The sequence below is a fragment of the Pocillopora damicornis genome, chromosome 3, assembly GCF_964200805.1.
Source record: "Pocillopora damicornis chromosome 3, jaPocDami1.2, whole genome shotgun sequence".
Classification (NCBI taxonomy): Eukaryota; Metazoa; Cnidaria; class Anthozoa; order Scleractinia; family Pocilloporidae; genus Pocillopora; species Pocillopora damicornis.
In genome coordinates, this window is record NC_142672.1 from 28,966,357 (window position 1) to 28,988,634 (window position 22,278).

The following is a 22,278-nucleotide window of genomic DNA, read 5'->3' on the forward strand; positions in this document are numbered from 1 at the left end:
GTACGAACAGACACGCGGTTCGTAGCACCATTGGAATCAATCAGTTCTTAGAACACAAGAGAACTAGTTCTTGCCGAAAATGTACGTTCGGAGTCGAGGGTCGCTCATACAGCTTTCATTATTCCACAAGCCTGTGCAAGGTAATCTTAGAACATGAATGAGGCTTTTAGAACCCAATGCTGGCGTAAGATGATTTTAAATCTATCAGAAATAGATGCGAGAAAGTACAAGTGACACGTCTGAACTCGCAAAGAATATGAATTAACATCAAGCGGGATCGAATTATTCAGTTTCTTTTGGAGTGATAAATGTAAGTGGCTCTCAGAAATGTTTGACACTGTCACCTGATGGTTTGTTTTGAATTCCTTTGGGCATGAAAGATCAAAACAAAGCCGATATATTTTTGTAAGCATCAGCTTTGCTTTCTTTTACCGCTAAGCATTTCTACATATTGAAGTTTTGTCATATCCTGAGTCAAAGTTCAGGCAAGTCAATACGCAATTGCGTAAAAACAATATTTTCAAACCATGTGAAGTACATGGGACTTCTATTCTCAGTTTTCACATTAATTCAGGCACATTATTTACTAAAACATTTAGTTTCTGTTTTGAAAATTTTAATTTATTGTCTATCTTACGTTTTCATATAGGCGCTTCTAGGATATGTGATTTAAAGTACTATATCTCAAATTCTGTAGGGACGACATTCCAGTGTCGGGTAAGCACCTTTCTTTTGCCATTCAATATGTCAAATTCTCGCATACTAAGGTATCTGCCTCAACGCACTTAAATCACTCTCTTGAACAGTCATGCATAAAAAATTACGCAAGGGTGCTAGTCGTTTCAATTTATTCACAGGAGCGAAACTAACTCAACCGCAAGGCCTTCGCAAGTTTGTTGAGGGTTCGAAGTTAAAGTCAAATTTGCAGCATTCTTCACCGTGGAAGGTACTTCAGTTTTTGTCTTTCTAACTTTACTTCACATTTTAATTAGCAAGGAGTATCTAGCTGCTGAATTATGTACAAATTCGCATATCGTGACTCGATCCGCACGACATCATTGTTAGCTACTATCAGCCGATTATAATTCGCGTCAATCCATCAAAGATTTCACGAGGCTTTCTTTAGGTTGTGTTGACTATTTATCCGCACGACTTACATCAGTGTAAAATTGAACAAGTCAGAACTATACCAAAGTGATTACGGAAAGTTTGATTGTGTTCAAGTTGTTGCCTAGCCTGTTTTGGCTTGCACTGAAATAATGAAAGAACTATGAACAATTTACCAACATTTTGCAGACAATTTTAAGCTTGTCTTTGTCAGAATGTGCTAGAGGAACTGAGTTTTTTTTTTTTTTTTGTTTAATTTCTCTTATATACGAGAATTCAATGAGATCATGTTCTTGAGATTATCGCTCGAGTTGGAGAACTCGGTGTACAATGTTCGAGAGTGCATTGCATTCGCTTTTAAAGATGCCAAGAGCAATAGTTCTTCGGTATTCATCGTTACTGGGTAACTTAGAAATCCATTTAGATTTTATTATTGGTTTGTTTTGCCGATTGAGTTTCCTAAAGCCAAGTCCATCTTCCTCCGCCCACAATTGGTATTACCGTTGCAATTAAATAACTCGAGTCCCACAATTCTCAGGAAAAGCGATCTGGAAATGAAAAGATTAAACCTAATAATTTTATCACTCTTAACACCGCGTCAATGAGAGTTCAGCTCAAAAAGAATACTTCTTGATCTACGACCTCAGACTTCTTTATTTATATTAGAACACAAGAACTGCACAAGGAAAACAAACAATCAAACAACCACACGCACACAAAACTCACAGTTCCTCCATTTGGCTCCGATGAAGAAAAAGATAACGAAATACAGCTATTGAAAAAAAAACATGAACAAAAACTCAGCTTTTTTCAAAATTTGCTGTGGCGATTTATCTATCTTTATCAATATCGAGTGGTTGATAGGTTTCATACACCCCGTGGAGCAGCATAACAGTTTTTTTAGTTTTCCAAACTAACATGTGTGCTAAAATAAGAAGTAACTTTACATGGATGACTGAGTTCTTAGCATTTATTATTAAATCCTGTTGAAAAATGACAATGCCTCCGACTAGAGAGTCGCTTCATACATTCCTGGGTGGAAAAATGCAAAATATTGTTAATCGCATCGAAATCTTCCATCCGTTTGTCTCTATTCAACTTTAATTTTATTAAAGCAGCGCTGTTTATGACTCGCCAGTTACTTCATGGGCTACCGCCCCCTTTGAAATATTTGACAAAGTATCAATGGTAAATTATTCAAAATCTTTCCACTTATCAGATCTTGAAAACAAAGCGATACAAAAAATAGACTAAATTATCATCTTCTTGCAATACCTCGTGAAGTTTAATGTCATTTCAATGTCGACTTTGTTATTTATATATCTTGGGTTGAGTTGAAAGGCAACACTAATTGATAGACTCAAGCGTCTACGATATTTATAACGAGTTGGCGTGTTTCCAGGTTGTGTTACTGTAGTTTTCAAAAACTCATTAATAATCATAAGCCCATTAACCTATCAAATGGTAGATAATACATCACGTGCAGTGACTTTATATCGATAAACCTCATCCTTATTAGTATGCGGTGTTTTATCAGATATAAAGACACTGCACGTGACTTATGAATATTAATTAATTATCAACACAGAAACTGACACAACAAATGGTGGGAACATATTCAACACTGCACGTGTTGACTTTGGGATAGCATTCTCGATTAAATTCCTCTCTTCCTCGGCATTTTTAGGCTTCCGAAAAGCTCTGGAACAGGACCCCATGTCCTATTCGGTTAGTAGAAGAAAAGTACAAAACACGTGTGAGATTTGATTTTCTTGCATACTAATTTAATCCCTAATGTTTTTCTCGTATGCTAATTTCTAACGTTCACAAAAGCATAATTGTTATGAACTCTCTTGACACACGCTTTTCCAAGAATGTTTTTGAAGCCGTTCAAAAAACTCGCAGCACGTGTTTTATCGGGTCAAAAACCACTCGGCCACGCCTCGTGGTTTTAAACCGATAAAACACTCCTGCTCGTTTTTTAAACATTACATAAATAGCCACAAAAACGACAAAGTCACCTTAATTTATAAGCGTAAACCTATATTGATAAATATCAAAATAGAATGGTAAATTAAAAGGATACCCGTACTTGAATAACTTTTGTGGTCCAAAAGTCTCCAGTAATCAGTCCTTTTCCCTGCTTCTGTGTCCTCTTATAGATTTCTTCTAAAGTTTCAATTTTCTTACGCTTATTTGGGAGACCGCTATTTTGATATAACAACGACAAAACAATATTTATTTTTCAAGTTTTCAAATTAAAGCTACAGCAAGTCTTACCACCAGGTAGCTTAAGCTAAGCTAGGCGGGCAAGTCTTAAAATCTAAGGTCTTATAAGAAAATTCCAACTAACAGTGCTTTCATAATTACATATTTATACAAAAACATTTTCATTATTAAATGATAAAATTAGAATAAGGCAGAACGACTCGGTGGAAATCTTAAATATAGAAAAGGCCTTTAAAGGTGTTATTAACTACTTAGTAAAATTTTACTTTTGGAGTGATCTCGTTTATGTCAAGGACCGAATTTTCTCTCACGAAAATTCTTAGCCAACTGATTTTTCATTTTAGATTTAAATAATTTTTTTTTCTGGTATTTCCCCAGGAGAGCATGGTGTCTCACTTCATATTCTAGAACCGATTCTTGGGAAGGTTTAAAGGTTTTATGTAGAAATTTATTAGAGTTAAAAGGGGAGTGGGGTGAGAAGAAACATAAAACGTTTTGTAACGCAAATAAACTACCCTTGTTTATTGGTGCGGAAGCAGTGTCAACATCACGCGTAAAAAAAATAATATTTTTTTATAATACAAAAAGTGTAGGGGCAGAAGTTTAGTTTTGTTGAACAGAAGAATGCTTTGTTTATTTATCTTAGAAAAAAATACACGAGATGTGGTGCATGATTCTGTAGCAGTAATACTTTGTTTAGGAGAGAATCATTAGCCTGAGCCCAAACAGACTGTCCTTAGCAAATGTAGAGAGAAATGAATAAATACGTGGAGGGACAAAGTTGCCTAGGTTTGCAATAGTACCAACAGATTTGCGAAAATTCAAAACAATGGAGTCGATGTTGTTCTTCCAGGAAATATTGTAATCAGGTGATACTCCCAAGTACTTTACATCATATTTGCGGTCAAGGAAGACATTCGCATCCTTCTCTTTGTCAAGTATACTTATTTAAGGTTGAAAGAGAAATAAACCCACAAAATGGTTGTTTAAAAGCTGTCATGAGACTCTCGACACAATTTTGTCTTATTTCCACCTGACATTCACTTATTCAATCATGCAACCCTTCATTAATTTATTCATCTATCAGTTCATTTACTATTGTTATATATCAATGAATTCAAGAACACGAAGATTTATTTTATTTTCTTTGTTCAGTAGTTTACTTACTTATTTACCTATTTATTTATCTATTTGTCTAGTAGAAATGGCTCTCACTGTAGATCAAGTGTTTGAGAAAATTGGCAGCTTTGGTCGATACCAGAAGCTTTTGCTTCTCGGCTGCAATGGGCTGATTTTCTTTTGGATGGGTTTCGCTGTGCTTATCATGACGTTCATAGCAGCTGATCCCGGATGGAAATGCGTAGCAAATAGTACCCAATGCCGCTTTAATGGCTCCATGGCGGCATCCGACAAGAGAAGGTGTGACATGAATCGAAGCGAATGGGTGTTCAATGATGACCTGACATCTGTAGCGACAGAGGTAAGTGGCATTTGAACCACAATTTGACATTGACATTATTCCACAAAGAGATGCTTGTATAACACCTGAAATGCAAATTTCCGAACAGGAAAACTTCTTTTTACTGCCTTACACACGTGTGACGCATCACATCACATGACCTGGATCGGAACGTTTTCCAATGGCAGTCAATTAAGCATCAGGAAAAAAAAACAGAAAATTTGGTTTTGCACAATATATCATTTATTTGATCATTTAGGATTCTTTAGCCTAAGAGGAATGCAATGGGACAACAAAAAAGGGGAAACATTGCCATCAGTTACCCTTCAAAATAAAATTTGGCAATGATAAAATTTGCTATTGTAAACGATTAATAGCTAAAAGTGTGTACGAGAGAAAGGGGGATTTATTAGAGTTTTTATATAGAGAGCTGATTCTAATATACTATGACCGTTATCAGTGGCATAAATGTATTGTGAGGAAGATACTCCTGTTCACCCTACATAGGGTGTAAGGGAATAAATAAAAAAAATAGGATTTCTCAAATTTTTGAACAAATAAATGTATCATATTTAGGTTGTTATAATGAAACTTGATAGTTAAGTTAGTGAACTTTAAATTGGTCATTTTTATTTATTATTTCCAGTTTGATCTTGTCTGCGACAAAGCAATATACGTTTCCATAGCGACGTCGATGATATTCTTGGGTTTTCTCCTGGGTGGAATAACAGTTGGTCCTTTCGCTGACAAGCTGGGCAGACGAATCACCATTTATTCGTATGGTTGCATCATCGCTTTGTTCAGTCTTCTGAGTGCTTTTCCACATGCCTACTGGCTGTTTGTTGTCTTCCGTTTCCTCGTTGGATTTGGAGTTGGTAAATGACGAATTAATGATAACAACCTTCTGTTCCTGTTTTATGCTCCTGTAAAAATTCCAAATTTCCTTTACTGTATTTTGTATTTGCCGTTACAGTATTTTCTTCACTTCATGCCATTTCACCTCGTCTCCAGATCTCCTTTTCTATTTTCCTAACTTGCCCCCTCTGCTATTTCTCTTGTTCAATCCCACCCTCCCCACCCTGCTCCTACTACTCATCCCCACCTATACTCTCTTTGTTTCCTCTTCTTCTTCTCTTAGCCTTTCCATACTTCCACCCTCTCCTCTGTTTCTCCTTCTAATGGGCATAATGGAAATACGAATTTAACAGTGGCCATTCTACGAGGTGGCTCCTCTTGTTCTCTGACCTCGTCCACTTCTCTAACTCGTTCTTTTCCATCAAAACTTATCCATAACAGTTTTAATTGAGAAACATGTGCGGTTGCAGGTGGTTCCAGTATCGGCATTTACGTGTTAGTGACAGAGATGGTCGGTGTTCGTCACCGAAGTCTAATCGGTGTTTCATTGTGGTACTGCTGGACATTTTCTCTTCTCTTTTTGGATCTTCTTGCATATTTCATCCGTGATTGGAGAACACTGGCACTCGCCTGTGGTGTTCCAGCTATTCCAGTTATTCTCGGATGGTTGTAAGTTTTACAGATTTTCTCTTCAATACATTGAGCATACAAGAGCACGCAAAAGCTCCCTGCAAAAAAATTTGTCTGCGATTAAGCAATGCAGCTTTTTCAAGTTATTCTTTGCAAATTCTTTCTGTCGTATCATTACTCTGAAGAGAATAAGTGATCGTGCGATGCAAACATTTCGATATTTCTAAAAACTGCATAATTATTTCAGGAACCACTGCAAGTTATCTTTTTTGTTCGTGATGGGGTGTGCACTTATTGAGGACTAAAGTACAATGTTGAATCCAACACATTTAGCATCACCAGGGAGTCTCCGCGCTGGTTGTTATTGAAGGGAAAAGCAAAGCAAGCCGAGGTTATTCTCAAACGCGTTTCTGAAGTTAACGGCAAGGAAATGCCTAAAGACGACCTGATGGAACCTGAGGACCAGACTCGAATAGGGGATGTTCGCGACTTGTTCTCATCCAAACTGATGGCACGGAAGACGTTGTTGTCCTGGTACATTTGGTAAGTATATTATGCAGAAAAGATTGACTTGGATAATTTCAGTTGTTGTGGCTGCTGCGTTATTGTTGATTGTTATTTTGGTGCTATCGCTGATGATGTCTCCTCAAATTATATGTTGGTGTCTCAGTTTCTTTGTATACGAATAGTTAAAGGTGATTTTTCTTTTGTCTTTGTTGGGCTTTTGGTTTTTTTGTTTTTGTTTTTTTCAGTTCTGTTTTGTTGTGATCTGATTTGTAGTCTGCTCTGTTTTGTTTTATTTTTGTTTGTTTTTGCCTTGTTTGGTATAGTTTTATATTCTTTTTTTGTGTGCGTTTTACTTTTATTCTTCAATTTACTTGTTTAATTACTTTGCCTACAAGAAACTTTGTTTAAAAATCTAATGCTTCGCAAGGAAACTTTGCACTCTAATTTCTTTATTGCATAGAGCAATGGCATATTTAAGGGCCCAGTCAGACATGTGGGGTTTATTATACCTGTCTAAACACCAAGATCGCAATTCAATTCAACTTTGAGTATTTATAGTCTACTTATCTTGAATATTTATTAGCATGTTTATGGTTTTAGGTAGCAAAACACATCCCAGAAAGTCAAGATAGGAATGAGTCATTCTCAAACTGAGGTTGTTTTTCTTTTCCTGTCAAAATTTTAGGTTCGTATGTGGCATGGTGTACTATGGAGTGTACCTTAGCACTCCAAATGTGGGTGGAAACTTATACATGAACTTCTTTCTTACAAGTTTCATTGAAGTATTCTGCCTTCCAATCATTGTGTGGTCATCAGATAGGTGAGTTCAACCGATACCAAAATATAAGCAGGGTAATTTAGAATCATCAACTGAGTTGATAGCGTAAATTGGCCACCGTATGACTTAGTAAGAGTCAAAGCGTAAATAAGTTTCAAAGCTGACGTTTCGAGCTTTGGCCCTTCGTCAGAGCGAATAGGGGAAATATGGGTTTTGTGTGCGTGTTTATATGGAGAAATCGAGCTACGCTATTGGTGGGAATATGGTGACGAGAAAACAAGAATAAATTAGTTGAATGAAAAGCGCTTCTTGGTACCTCGGAGAATTAAGAGTGCAGATCGGTCGCTAGACACTTTAATCCCCCTACTCATTCGAAGCAGCATATGGCAGTTTGCGGCCTTTCCCAAATCTAGGCAGTTCGGGAAGCCGTAAAACTGTAAAACAAACATTTACCTTTCACATCGCCACTAATAGCATAGCTCCATTTTCTGCATGTAAACACACACACAGCTCGCAATTCCTCCATCCGCTCTGACGAAGGGCTAACGCTCGAAACGTCAGCTTTGAAGCTCTTTATGGCCAATTTACGTTATGAACTCAGTTGATAATACTTAATTACCCTGCTATATTCCCCCAGCAGCACAACAGTTTCTTTAGAAACATAACCCCTAAACAGAAGCAGTTTCTTCGCCATTACTTTCCATTTAGAAAACATTTCCCCTTGCCCTCGGTGGAGTGTCAAGGGTGTGTGAGCTAAGCATTTTATGTAAAAGCTTTATATCTCAGACAAATTGTCATGAAAAGAAAAAAATACTTCCATGAAAAGTTATCACTTTTCATTGGCACCAAATGATTTCTTTTGGGCTAACTTTCGTGAAACATGGAACTGGTAAATTATAATAACTTAAAGCCCTTTGTTAAGATACATTTTAAAAGACATGAATGAACTAATTGATAAATGAATAAAAAATGAATGAACGAGAGGATTAAAATGAACGATTAAATGAATCAGCAAATAAATTGATGAAAGAATGAATAAATGAATACTGTGGTGAAACAACATCCACTGAGACCCGAAGCAAAGGAAACAAAAGCTTGTAAATCATACTGGTTTACGATAATCGAGAAACTTCAAGCCATAAAATGTTTTATGATAGTCTCTGTATTTCACTTGTGCTTCAGGTTTGGAAGAAAAAAGGTTATCATAGGCAGTTTGATTCTTGCTGCTGTCTCTTCCATTGGGGCAGTACTTTTAACCACAGAAGACGATTCCAACAAAGGTAAATGCTTCATTGAAAGGGATTCGAATTTTGTCTCATGTTTTGAGCTAAAATAGGTTTTTCTGCCCGATTGGAGCGTTTATGGGGCTTTCCAAAGGCAACAGAAGTGGATCTCCAAACCTTGCTCCCTGCAGCTGGTTTTCCGTGCATTGGTTGGTAAAGAGTATATTGGGCATGAGGCTTTATTAAGTGACAAAGACAGCAGCAGCGAAAGGGGCTTGAGCAAATGCGCTCGAACTGTTCTCGTTCTGCTACAGAAGCATTCGTTGCTGAGATCTGTGCGAAAGACATCGGTATCAAAGGCGTTTGGTTTTTATTTTCAGCACCACAATTTCCTCTCGGCTTACATTGTGTATGTGATGGCCTGCATGATAAGAATTTTAAAATCAATCCTATATGGTTACGATGACTTTCTCACTCTAAAAACAAGTGCAAAATCTTTTTAACGTGAAATCGCAGAGGATGTAATATTTATACATTTCTAGGTGGTAGATATTTTCCTTTTTTTTCTTTCTTGTGATTTCTCTCGGTTAAAATTTGTTTCCCTTCTTCTTCTAAGGGATGTTGGCTGGAAGGATAATCTTTTCAATGGTCTTTGCTAAGGTTTTTATCACCATAACGTTTGATTTGGTCTACGTCTACTCTGCAGAGCTCTTTCCTACCGTTATCAGGTAAATTTTAGCTATAACTTCTTTATGCTTCAGCAAGCGCGGTGATTCAAGGGGCTGGGGGAGGGGGGGTTCACGTACAGTATTCTTTATAAAGAGATTTGTCATTCTTTCATGTTCCTAGGCAACACACCTTCATACTAGAGAGCATAAACGGTTACTGGTATTGTCTTGAAATATTTTTTCTTTAAAAAGGAAAAATAGATGTGTTTACCGAATCAAAGAAGTTGGCTTTCCCCCCCCCTCCCCTTCCCCCTTCCCCCTTCCTTACTTATTATTCCCCATATCAAAAGCATCAAAAGCTCACTAGATCTGCCCCTGTGGAATTCAAACAAATTATAACAGGTGGGTGAGCCGAGACACTTATGCGGCCAGCGCTTAGTTTGCAGGTTTTTACCTTATATTTTTATTTATCCTGAATGTTTCTCAACTCATTTGTAAATTATTTGCTTGATCTCAAATGACATTTTATTCGAAAGGGAGATTCAAGCATTTTAAGCATTGCCTAGCAATCATCTCCAAATGAGGTAATCCTGTATTTTAATTAATGTTCGTCCTACTAAACTCTCAATAGAAACATCGGTATGGGAACCTCTACTGCTTCCGCAAGGATTGGAGCATTTTGTTCACCGTACATTGTTTACTTGGTAAGTAAACCCGGTTTCACTTTTCGCTTTATTAAACAATTTTGTACTCTCAAGGCTCTTCCCACTTTCCTTATCTTCGGTTGAGAGCGGGACGCTTCTCGCGTATGAAACCATAATGCCCTGTCATCATCGACTTCCCCTGGTGACCACTCATGTTTAATCGCCAAGGGGAGAGGGAAAGGAATTCGAGGGTATCACATAGTTTTCAGGGGCAACCACGGGGGGATTAGTAGCTACCAACAGAGAAGGCCTGCAAAAAATTGACTGCTAATTAACTGCCAACGAAGAGGGGATCACGTAATTTTTATCATGACACAACCAATTCCCATCCCCCCCCCCCCTTCAGGGTGAAGCAATGACCAGTCCCTAACATCCCTCTTTTAATTTCTTGTCATGTCGATGTAGAGTAATGTTCACATCATGTTGCCTTACGCTGTCATGGGAGGCAACGCCCTGCTTTGTGGTTTGTTGTGTTTGACTCTGCCTGAAACCGCAAACCAACCAACTCTTGAGACTATTGACGCTAAGAAATACAGCACTACATCTGGAGAGGACGAGGACGAGGACGAACATGAGGACAACAACGATAACAACAAAAATGTCACCGAGGAGGAAAAAGAAGCCTTAGTTAATGGAGAAGTTGCTAATGATGACAATGCATAAATAAAAATGCATTTTAAGAGCATGATTAAGGTGGTACGATACAAAAAAAACGCAATTTTTGTTGAAAATGAGTCCATTTTTTTCTCATTTGATTTCACCTCTAAAGGCTTTTGTTTAATCGTCCCAAATGTCTTTTTGCGAATAATTTGTAATAAAATAGTAATAAAATGCAATTTCTAAGGCACTGTTGTTCCGTTGCCATGGAAACGTATTTTTAAATGCGTCCTTTTAGGGCCTAAAAGTGCGATTTCCACCCAGGCCAAAGCAAACTGATTGCATCTTGAGTAATCTATTGGGAGACTGGGGCCCAACAATGACTTTCAGCCTCGTTTTGATATGTTTCGGTGAACGGCTGTTATTATCAATCATTTAGTTAGGAATTTTCGCAAGTGAGAGAGCTTCAATCATCAAAATGGCGAAATTTTTGTCTCAGAGACGTAAGAAGCGTAAATTTTATGGAAATCGCTTTACAAATAGTTCAAGAATTAACGAAGAAGAGTCGATTGCTGTCGAAAGCACTTCGAGTGGGATACGTGAATCCACAGATGGCATTTCACATGATCAAAGCGAAGCGAAGGAATCTTCGGCTTCGTATCGAAAGCTTCAATCAACTATATCAAAGGTCTGTTGAGCTGCACAATCTCAGGTACACTGAATTTTATGGGGATGGGGACAGCAAGAGTTTTTCCAGGATAAAGAATATTTATCAAGATGCTGGAATTTTAGTGGAAAAGAAAGAATGCATCAGTCACGTGCAGAAGAGGGTTGGAACTGCACTTCGCAAATTAAAGCGTGACAATCCAGGCCTTGGAGGCAAAGGGAAACTCACAGACAATCAAATCGATAAACTGCAGAACTATTATGGCATTGCCATAAGGTCCAATGTTGGAAATTTGGCTGGAATGAAGAAAGCTATCCATGCTAGCCTCATGCATTGTGCCTCAAGTGTGGCATGCCCACTTCATGACCACTGCCCAACAGGTAATGCAAGTTGGTGCAAGTATCAAAAGGACAAAGCCAACCATAAAAATCTCTTTAAGCATGGACCTGGCCTTTCTTTACCTGTTATTGCCAAGCTAAAGCCTGAATATATTCGACTTAGTGAGAACAACTTGCTGCAGAAGTGCTTACATGGCAAGATGCTTACATGGCAAAGGATTCCAAAAGAAATTTATGTTGGAAGAGAGACATTGGAATTAGGACTTTATGATGCTGTTTATTATTTTAATATTGGTTCAATTAGTATAATTAAGCTTTTCCAAGCCCTTGGTATTCCTCCTGGAAAATATACCAAGGATGGGTTTCAGACTCCAAGACCAGCTTAGAGTTAATATTGCACAACATAAAAGCAAAGCTACTACCAAGAAGCGATACAAAGTGATTAGGGACCTTAAAAAACGAAAAGATGATCATAATAAGCAAACTGAAGGTGTCAGCTATGGCCTTGGTCAGTTTTGAACAGTTTAATTCATGGAAACTGTGTTTAAGTCTTGAAAAAATCAGTTTAGAAACTTTAAACCAGTTTTCTCTCAATTTTGAATTTTGTGAAACTACCGACACTCTAACAAAGATAACTTTCCAGGGTTTTATTCAATTCTTCTCATTTTTGGAGTGAGAGATCTCTGTATATTTTTGCATGCAATGAACTAGAAACATGTACTTAGGTGCATCTTTTGTTGTTAAATGACCAAAATGAGATTGCTTATCTTATCAATTCCTGAAAGTTGTTGTGTTTTCTTTAATATTTTCCATTCTATATGACTGAGAGGTGTTTTGGTAGTTCATTGCATGCAGGTGCATGTGAAGATCATTGTCTAAAAATTTTGTGAATTTTTAATCTAATGTTTAAGAGATATGACTGTTCTTGTTCGGGTGCCTACTGGGAGGCATCATTTGCTAATTCTCAGCAGCAATAATAAAATATCAAGTCAAAAACTGCAAAAATATAGTTGTCTCCATGTGTCATTTCAGGTGACATAGATAACTTTTTGTAAAACAACATATGAAAAAATGTTGATTTTTTGAGGGTTGTACCACCTTAACCAAGGAGAGGGATTTGAAACTAACAAACAAATTGTGGATTGTCTGCATGTTCACCCAAATAGAAGGGGAAAAAAGCCCTGTTCTGGAAGGAATAGTAAATCTGATTGCACGTGTATGCTAGGGCGTGTCACCATTTATTGCCTAGTTTTTTTTCCATAAACTATAAATTTACATTAATTAAGGGGCAAGATGTATTTAGAATGAATTGACACAACTCTTACGAGTGCACTTTAATAGGACGACATAGGATAATTTTGTTAGCAGTAGAAGCTAGTGGTATATATCTTTTTTAGAAATTGTAAACAACGATTTTCCACGGAGTCACGCTTTGGCTAAAAGAGGATTTTTTGCTTTGTTAAGTTGTCAAGCGATTTTTTTCTTTCTTGACCAATAAGGGAGATTCAAGAAGAAGAGCGGCTATCCTTCTGCACATGAAAATGCCCAAATATTTGTCATTTTTAGATGCTGTTTATTATTCGGTTTAGTATGTTTGTTTTCTTCTTGCTACAGATGGCTGTCGTCTGCCTTCTTTTTCTTTTCATCATCCTGAGCAAGCAGCTCCATATTTTGTCCTTCGTCTGTTGTTTCCATGACTTCCAAGGTTGGTTGATCACGTGTCTCCGGCAACGTCATGCACAGTAACCCAGCTATCAACGCGTTCAAACCCATAATGCCAAATGGTAGTAGTTTGTGTACACGTTGCTACAACAATAACAACAACTTTTAATAATAGAACAAAAATCATTGTTTCACTGTTTTCATTGATTGCCACCGCACCTCACACCATTACTCGTACTGAGGCCAACCTTAAAGCCTGAATCCTAACTTCGATTGGCTAACTCAGTTCTACATTGATATCTCATTTCATGTAAAGCGCATTTCTCTTAACATGCCGGCCTTTGTCAATGTGCACTAGAATTGCACTCTCGGGATATTTTCTAGAATTTTTTACCTATGAAGAGGATTATTTAAGAAATGATCCATTGAGGCCTAAGATGCAGAAAAGAAATGGTTGCCGAGAGACAGCTAAAAGTCAAAAGGGGCAATTAAACTTACCGAATAAACAATGTAAGACGATAGGAATGATCCCACGCGGGCAGCAGATGTAGAAGTTCCCATTCCAACATTTCTGAGGGTGAAAAGAACAAAGATGAGTGGGAAAAATCAGTCTAAAAGTGAAGATCAGATCCCTAAGGAAGACAGTTGGTCGTCTAGTTCTTGGTTTGCTGTCAGACATCTGTCGATTAACTGTCGACCGTCTGTCAGTTAACTGTCGGACATCTGCCGGTTGATTGTCGGCCATATGTCCTTTAAATGCCTATTGTATGTCGGATAACTTTCGATCATTCGTCGGTTGACTGTCGGTCATCTGTTGGTCGTCTTTCGACCGACAGTTAAATTGGTCATTATAGAACAGTAACTGTTGTTCACCTGTCGGCCGAGGAGTTTAAGTCAGCCATCGGCCAACGGTTGGTGATGACTCAGTGTAGAGGTGAACATCATTCTTTTAAATTATCATGTTACCACGACAACCAAAAATGACCAGTGATAATGCCTTTAGTGGATACTAGTAATACGTTTAAAAAAGGCAGTTAACCTACTTGATAAGCATTAAGTTATGTCTGTTCCATACAGATAAATTTACCAATATGCTTTAGTTGGATCTGAAACCCTTTACTGACTTTCTCAAATTATACAGCGCTTTATTTCTTTATCATTATCATCATCAGTATCATCGTGGTCGTCATAGTCATTGTTATTTTCATCGTCATTAACTTCATTATGTTTAGCTCCTGGAACATTCTTTCCCCGAAAATATGGGCGCATAAGTACCTGACAACCGTAGGAAACAGTTCAGCGGAATAGACGTAAAATCCGTCAAAAGCAAAGACGATGAAAAACTTGGCAATACACAACGAAAAGATGATTTTTCCAGCCAATATTCCTAAGATAGAAAAGAGGCAAACACATAGCTGTCAGCAGTTATAATTCAACTTTACTATTCATGTTTGAGACAGATACTATCCTAGCGGCCGTAATTGGTTGTACTCGTTGCTATTGTTGCTGATTTTTTTTCCATTTCTGTTGAGTTTTTTAGCGTTACTAGACAAGACAAGTATGAGCTTAACATGAACGGCATCGTACAACGTGCTGTGTGACAGAAAATTTAATTTATGACACCAGTATGGTCTGTTGAATATAAAACAGTGTACAATGATAACTAGTCAACGCTTAGGAATTTGACTTTCAAATTCGGAGTCTTTTGTCTTGAGTCACAAATTGCTATCGAGGCTTTGGACCAAATACATGGGGGATAGTTTCCGTCTCATGTAGACTCCATGGAAAAGTTAAAATGCATGAGAAAATATTTTCTGGAAGAGATGACGTTTCAACCATTCTTTTCAAATTCCTTGCAAATGGCGAACGTCAAATGCATGAGGGTTTTAAGACAAAATAAGTCTGAAAACTATCTACAATTAGATTTTATCATAACGTCCGCCTGAGAACATGCGCAAATATGATATGCTTCTGTTAAAATGAACTAAACGGAGAATTGAAGCGGAGAGGGGAATGTCATCACTAGAGTTTCTCAGTGACCTCGCTAACCATATAATCATTCAATGGAATAAGACGACTAAACTACCAAAAGGTGGGAATTGTAAGCAATCTTAAATTTGCAAATATTCCATTCCAACAGAAAGAAGTGTTTACCGAACGGCGTCCGTACCTTTACTTTCCCCATCGTCAAATAAAGTGAGCACAACGGATCCAAAAGAACCAACAGCAGAAAAGAAAAGACCACAGCATATGGTCTTCTTGCGGCCAAATCTGTTAAAAAGGTCATGCATAATTAAGATGGGGGGGGGGGGCGAACTTGTTTAACGCTAGGGGACGCACTAGTAAAGGTGGTAGGGAAGACTTGAAATGTGGCGAATTCACCAAAAACCAATCGAAACAGTATGATGAGATTCAAAAGTAAGGGGCCCTTTTCTCGAAAGTCCCCTTAACTTTACAAACCCAAGCCATATTTTGAAATCTGCGCCAATGGAATAGCAGTCCAAGAATATGTTCAAAATTAGGTCATTCTGTCTATTTTTGTATGAATTTCCTAACTATCAAAATCTCGGTCTTAAACTGGGTTAACATAGCAAAAAGAAAAGCAGCTTTACGATCAAGACCGAAACCTATAGGAACTTTCAATAACTGGGCCTTGGATCGCTGACGGCTCACATAACATTATAGTAAAAGACAAACCTGTTACATCCCCAGGCAAGTGCGGGGTAGGCGACCAATGCTACAGTACTTGTGATGAAGAAGTTGAGGTACACGTTACCACCAACAAACGGAGAGCTGTAAGACACTCCGTAATACACCATGCCATTCACAAACCTAAAAGAAGAAAAAAGCCACAGTTTACAATAAAAGACAAAGCCAGAAAATATGACAGTGTGAAATGAAAAGGAGAGACATGGGCAGGAGTTTGGCCGTCATAAACAGATCTGCAGCAGAAGCATGTTTGTCAAGGGCAATAGGGGCATCTCAGTCTTCTAAAATTCTATAACAGTCATGTCAAGGGGCGAAAAGCCACAGGCTTTTTCTCGATGTTCTTTCGATCCACATGGAGATTTTTGACGCTGAGTTGCAGTGGCAAGCCTCCTGTTCATGAGAGAAAAACTCGTATACTTTATTTGATTAAGTGTTCATGGATTGATGGGCTTAATTGACTATTTATCCTTATATTAACTGCAAAGCGGTTTTATCTTTTATCTTTTATCTTTTATCTTTTATTTTAAAATTGTTTTAAGATTAGGAATAACGGTAATCACTAACTGAATTTAAAACCTTCATGTATACTTGTTTGGTACCGAGCGAATTTCCAGTGAGATTGGGTTGTTCAGTGAAACAATTAAATGTAAACAATCAAGTTTGAGTTTTTGTTCCAAATTTGCTATCCCCTTAGAGAATAATCAGATGTTAGAGCTAGGTATTGATTAAAAAAAAAAAGCAGAGGGCATTTACCAGCAATACCAAGATATGAGTGTTTTGTGAGTCATAGCGCGCGTCTTGAACAAGTCCCGCAAGTCTCCCAGTCGCTGTTTCTCGCAATCCTGTAGCGGTTCTTGGGGTATTGGTTTCTTGTTGAATTTGGCAACCTTGTAGAGGATTTGTTCTGCTTTTTCAGTTTTTCCCTTCACAAGAAACCATCTCACTGACTCTGGAGTAAGACTGAGAAAAAAAAAATGAATTCGATAAATAGATTGAACTTCATTTCGTGCAAAAGTAAGCGTTTAGGATGCTGGGAGTCGTAAGGAAAGAATGTTGCAGTTGTTAATTGTTGAAGGTCACGATAAGGGGAAGTATCGCTATCTATACTCATTAAAAATAATAATAAAAAAATAAATATCAACTCACAACCATCCAAGCACGAATGGAATTGCTGGAATCGCCATTATGATTGATAGCTTTCTCCAGTCCCTCACAAGATATGCCAGCCCGGCCAGCGCCATGTTGGAGAGATTGAAGGAATACCAAATGGAGCAGCCCGCAGTGCTGCGATGACGAATTCCAACGAGCTCGGTCAGAAGAACATAAGCGGCGATGCTGTACCCGCCTGATGTAGAAAAAAAAGGGCATGAATATACATACTTAACCCTTCAAAGGTGTAACTTAGGAATAGTTTTTGTACCTTGGAAGTGCTGGCGTGGTTAGCTCTTGTTTTCTATCCCTAAATTAATTTCGACTTTGGACACCGATCTTTTGAGAGCAACTGAATAACCTGGAAGTACACGCAAAGCCACAGCGCACGCCTCATAACCAGCCTTTGCTCTTTTTATCACAGAAAAGTCCTTATTTTTAGCTAGGAATACCCCTCTGGTACACCTTCTCATTATTTAAGTAGATTTCTTGGTGGAAAGGGAGGTGCAATTTCGTTATTTTACATAACAGATTTGTGGCCGGGCTATTAAGCAATATTGAACATGATGGCATCGGTAATCATTCTCATGGCCATGTGAAAACAATTTTCGGAAGGTGTAGTAGCTCTTTGGAATCTCGAGGCGCGGTCTGTGTCCAATGTCATATTTAGTTTGAGGTAGACACAATACTTGTATGATTTCTGGAACAAACTTTTCTTTCAAGATTGACTGCGATAATTTCAATTTCCATTTCAAAAGATGCCGAAACACTTTTTGTAATGCAGTTTTGGGTGGTACATGACCTAGTCCTGTTTCTTCCAATGTCATTTTCTCTCAGCATGAACTGCAAGTGCTATGCTTTATCGAATGGCGTAAAAATGTTTGTAGAACTTTACATCACATACAAGTGACTGTGTTTCATCACTGACTGGAAAAACTCTTTTCATCTTAACGTTCCCTACGGTCAATTCACTGACCTATCCCGAATCCAATCAAACATCTGAGGAGTGCAAAGAGCCAAAAAGCTTCAGGAAAAGCGGCCAACAGACTCATGACTGACAAGATGAGGCCAGATAAGTACATGGTGATCTTCCTGCCAAACTTATCACTGAAAGGACCAACAACAATTCCGCCGAAAAAGAACCCAACGAAAATCATGGATGATCCTATGGTACCGTACAAACCACGCTCGCACACCAGATCAAACTATAGGCAAATAAGTCAGGCAGTAATAAGGTCTAAGGATGGCAGCAATATTAATTATAATAGTAATAACAAACTTTTATTTTAAAAAGTAAGTTATTTTTCATGATCACTTAGCTCAGTATGAAAGCTGTTGATATGATAGGTTGAGGTATTGCTTTATGATTTGGTTTTATCAGCTGGATTTATAATGTAAATTGACCACCCTAAAGAGTTTCGGAAATGGAAGTTTCGAGTGTTAGCCGCTCGAAACTTTAGCCTTGGAAACTCTCTGCGGTGGCCAATTTACATCATCAACTTAGTTGATAAACCAAATCATTATTTGATATTTCTGAATGGCAATGCCTCCTGAAAATCTATAATGAGCCACTACTTCTTTTCTCCACGGTCATGAATGCCTCTTCAAGTTATATTATGGGAAAAAAGGCCTCTATTAATTTATGTGACCACTCATCGAACCAACGAACAGGCTCTAGTTGGCACCTCTGAATGAGCAGTTAATCCTTTAACTTTCATAAATGACCAAGAGAGAATTTCTCCTTATAATATCAATACAGAATCAACCAGATAAGTGATGAGAATAAAGAAAAATATCAATTTGGGGATAATTAGTTGATCTAATACTAAATTCTCTGAACTAACAAAATTAAAATTGTATGGTTGACAGAAAGGAGAATTACAAATTTGATCTGGGAGTTAAAGGGTTAAAGACCTCTCAAGGGGAGTGTGAAGAAATTCCATTCTAGGATTTGAGAATACTCCCAAAGTATCTTACAAAATTAGAGGCGACGAATGGCACTTCTTTTTTCCTTGAAATTAGAAGAGCCCCCATCGACTCTAGGCGATACACTGTCCTTTCCAACAAAGACATCATATTCATCAGGACGTAGCCTGTGAGAAGGCCCTCATTATCAGCACTGCAGGACGCCCGTTTTGCAGCCCGCGGGAAGATTTGAGACGAGTCGGGGAGAAGTCCTCAAGGGGTATGGCGCTGATATGATCATTATTGGTGCCAGACCTGCTGAAGTGCTAACAATCAGGGCTTACTCAGATCAGGACGCAGAAGCATCTATTTGATTTTTTACTAATGTTACCTCTGTCACGACTGAAGTGAAATCGTCCACAAACTCCCACTGATCACGAGAAATATTACATCTGAAATTATAGTCAGGATGTCTAGACTTCATGGTGCCGTTTAGTTTACAGATGCTGCTATTTGCCACACACCTCCACGGTGGCTCAGCGGTGATGAAGACCGGAATCATCACAGGCCAACCAAACCAGAAGAAAATCAAGCCATTTAGGAATACGAGAAGAAGAATCTGATAGCGACCAAAGCTACCGATCTTTTCTAGGTATTGATCCGTTGTAAGCGCCATGACTGCGAGGAAGAGAAAAATTACAATAAGCACTCTGATGTAAGAGGTCTGAGAAGAGCAGATAGTTTAATGGTTCAAAATTTATAACAATTAAAAACATTACAACAGTAACAATAACTAAAATTACGAAAGAGATCGTAATTTTGGAGCGCATACTTGGTAAGGACGTCAAATTGTAACAATGATGCTTTGTCATGCTAAAAAGGCCCTATTTTTTTCAACCATGGCCTTTTCAAAGGTCTTTCAGCAAACACTGCACTTCACCTTTTCAGACTTATTTTACGTCATTCCCGTCTTTGTTTCTTTTGTTTCACTCTATATGCATTTGTCAGTGGTTATTATAATCACCAACAGAAGAATCATTCTGTAAACTACGAAATGTGTTGCGAGTTATAACGAACGAGACATTGAGGTTTAATTGTTTGACTGATTTTTACGTGTCTTTGAAAAAGTGTCATTCGGGATGCAGTTTCAAGAGGCTCTTGATTGTTTTAAAATGACCTTTGTTTGGATACCGTGACTTAACACCAAGTTATACAACGCGTGACGCTTTCATGAATTAACCTTTTGTGTCTGTGATGAAACAAAAGATGGTTTACATCAAAGATCAAAGGACATGCCAGTGCTCAGGGTTCGTCTCAGTGATAAAAGAAAATGACCTGACTTAATAACTGTGCTCAACTGTGCATCTATTTAAAGTATGGGATGAGCGTCTACTGTGAATAATAAGTATGTTTTTCTTTTTCATTCCCTAATCAAAATGGAGTTAAGGGATGATTTGATGTGTTGATTCATCGATCCGTGACAAGAACTGGACATGCCTTTACTTTATTTACAATCCAGTGTATTTCAAGTTACTTATTTTTAGCCGAGTCTCTGTCGCTAGTTTTCATACGAGAATATCTTGCAATAATCTCATCAGTTCCATTGGATCGAAACATGCTGGAGTTACTGAATCAAAGAACACAGATATTTGCCGACAACTTAGGAATTTACAGGATGAAAAATTAACCGATCTCATTATTATGAAAACGTCGACAGTACGATATACCTCAGAGATTAAACAACGCCATCAGTCTTATTTTGTAAGATTGATGTCGATAGCTACACTCGGTAAAATTTCCGCACAGCCCCATCCTACCTTATGCATTCAGTTCTTGAACAGAGGAAACAATGACAAAAACAATACATTTCCGTTGGGAAAACAGATTTGTTTTACAATAGTATGGGGCTGTGCGGAAACTTTACCCTACACCCGTCTACGGGTTTTATAGTAGCTTCAGGAAAGTCTTAAGTCTTGAATACATTCGCATTAAATTTATGGGCTGCGGTGGAATGATTTCCTGCATGATCCACAAAAACCCACTTTCATGTCGATTACAATCGTACAAAACCGGTGCTAAATGTTATTATTCATATATGCTATGTACTACTGAGCGTTAAATTTAGTTACGAAGTCAATTTCCATATCTTAATGGTGCTTACCTCGGATATTCAAGCCCAGAGTGGGTCAAGAATTAGTTGCTCTTCCAATCTGTGCCCTTGATATGTTCTTCAGTCTCAGCCTTAGTTTATATCACTAAAGGGGGTAAGTTTCTGAAGAAACTGTGGTTCTGCGTCGGTGGGAGAGAACAACAAATAATTTGGTACTAAAAAAAGAGTTGAAAATGTAAATAAGCCGCCGTTAAGAGCTTCAGAGCTGAAGTTTCCAGCGTTAGCCCTTCGTCAGAGCGAACAGAGGAATTGTGGGTTGTGTGTAAGTTTATATGCAGAACATGGAGCCACGCTGGTGGGACATGGTGACGAGAAAACAAGAATAAATTAATAGAATAAGAGAGATGGTAAGTATTGCGCTCGATATAGAAATACAGAAAGATGTTTTTCTTCTTTTCTCAAGCGTGGCCCCGATGCTCTTATCCCAGCAGTGTGCAGGACGCGTGCTCAAAAAAACTCACCATCTCTCTTACTCTGTTTACAAACATGAAGCTATTGACGTTGCTGATTCTAGCAGTATGCAGGACGCGTGTTATATGAACTTCGTAATGGACCTCGCTCACCGTGGCTCAGTGGCTGGGCATCAGAGCACGGAATCCGAAGGTATGAGGTTCTATTCCTCATGAGGACTCAGAATTTCTTCTTTGTTACGCTCGTGACAAGACGAAAAACATGTTTCTCAAAAAATAAAGTAGGTGGATGAAGAGCGCTCGTTGATACCGTGGGGATTAAGAACACCAATTTGAAAGATAAATTTTTGTTCTAGCGTTTTGCGGCTTTCCAAACTGCCTAGATGTAGGGGAAGGCCGCATACTGCCATATACTGCGTCCTTGTTTTGCATCGTGAGCGAGCGCATGTAAAAGTTCCAGTTTGGTTATTAGTTTGAAATGAACTGCCGACCAAAAAGTTGCATATCTTTT

General features: G+C 38.1%; 2 protein-coding genes across 6 annotated transcripts; one reads left to right on the top strand and one right to left on the bottom strand.

The window, feature by feature from the left end:
* Window positions 1-66: 66 nt before the first annotated feature.
* LOC113667899 (solute carrier family 22 member 15-like) lies at window positions 67-13,083 on the top strand. 5 transcript variants are annotated; one of them, XM_089199173.1, is made up of 11 exons: window positions 67-717; window positions 858-946; window positions 4,539-4,816; window positions 5,442-5,670; window positions 6,121-6,319; window positions 6,614-6,823; window positions 7,473-7,607; window positions 8,748-8,845; window positions 9,405-9,516; window positions 10,088-10,160; window positions 10,566-10,845. In XM_089199173.1, exons 3-11 carry the CDS (start codon window positions 4,541-4,543, stop codon window positions 10,821-10,823), a joined length of 1,590 nt encoding a protein of 529 aa, XP_089055299.1. In that variant the 5' UTR covers window positions 67-717; window positions 858-946; window positions 4,539-4,540; the 3' UTR covers window positions 10,824-10,845. The 5 variants fall into 5 exon arrangements, with proteins under 5 accessions (XP_089055299.1, XP_089055301.1, XP_089055302.1 ...); XM_089199175.1 differs by having other exon boundaries at window positions 541-717; window positions 4,536-4,816; XM_089199176.1 differs by lacking the exon at window positions 67-717 and adding an exon at window positions 12,862-13,083 and having other exon boundaries at window positions 758-946; window positions 10,566-10,848.
* LOC113667896 (organic cation transporter protein) lies at window positions 12,982-21,610 on the bottom strand. The gene is made up of 10 exons (XM_027183754.2): window positions 21,349-21,610; window positions 19,579-19,865; window positions 18,259-18,487; window positions 17,280-17,478; window positions 16,887-17,093; window positions 16,122-16,256; window positions 15,595-15,695; window positions 14,700-14,811; window positions 13,923-13,995; window positions 12,982-13,568 (listed from the first exon to the last, which is right to left on the bottom strand). The coding sequence occupies exons 2-10, from the start codon at window positions 19,861-19,863 to the stop codon at window positions 13,371-13,373; spliced, it is 1,539 nt and encodes a 512-aa protein (XP_027039555.2). The 5' UTR covers window positions 19,864-19,865; window positions 21,349-21,610; the 3' UTR covers window positions 12,982-13,370.
* Window positions 21,611-22,278: the final 668 nt, after the last annotated feature.

What these genes read in the sequence shown, in the direction of transcription:
- LOC113667899 (XM_089199173.1), top strand. Translation starts at nt 4,541, where the DNA reads ATGGCTCTCACTGTAGATCAAGTGTTTGAGAAAATTGGCAGCTTTGGT. An exon ending in AGAAGACGATTCCAACAAAG is followed by an intron (nt 8,846 to 9,404) that starts GTAAATGCTTCA and finishes TCTTCTTCTAAG; the next exon opens with GGATGTTGGCTGGAAGGATA. An exon ending in CTCTTTCCTACCGTTATCAG is followed by an intron (nt 9,517 to 10,087) that starts GTAAATTTTAGC and finishes AACTCTCAATAG; the next exon opens with AAACATCGGTATGGGAACCT.
- LOC113667896 (XM_027183754.2), bottom strand. Translation starts at nt 19,863, where the DNA reads ATGGCGCTTACAACGGATCAATACCTAGAAAAGATCGGTAGCTTTGGT. An exon ending in CTCATATCTTGGTATTGCTG is followed by an intron (nt 16,257 to 16,886) that starts GTAAATGCCCTC and finishes TTCTTCTTTTAG; the next exon opens with GTTTGTGAATGGCATGGTGT. An exon ending in CTTGCCTGGGGATGTAACAG is followed by an intron (nt 15,696 to 16,121) that starts GTTTGTCTTTTA and finishes CCTTTTTAACAG; the next exon opens with ATTTGGCCGCAAGAAGACCA.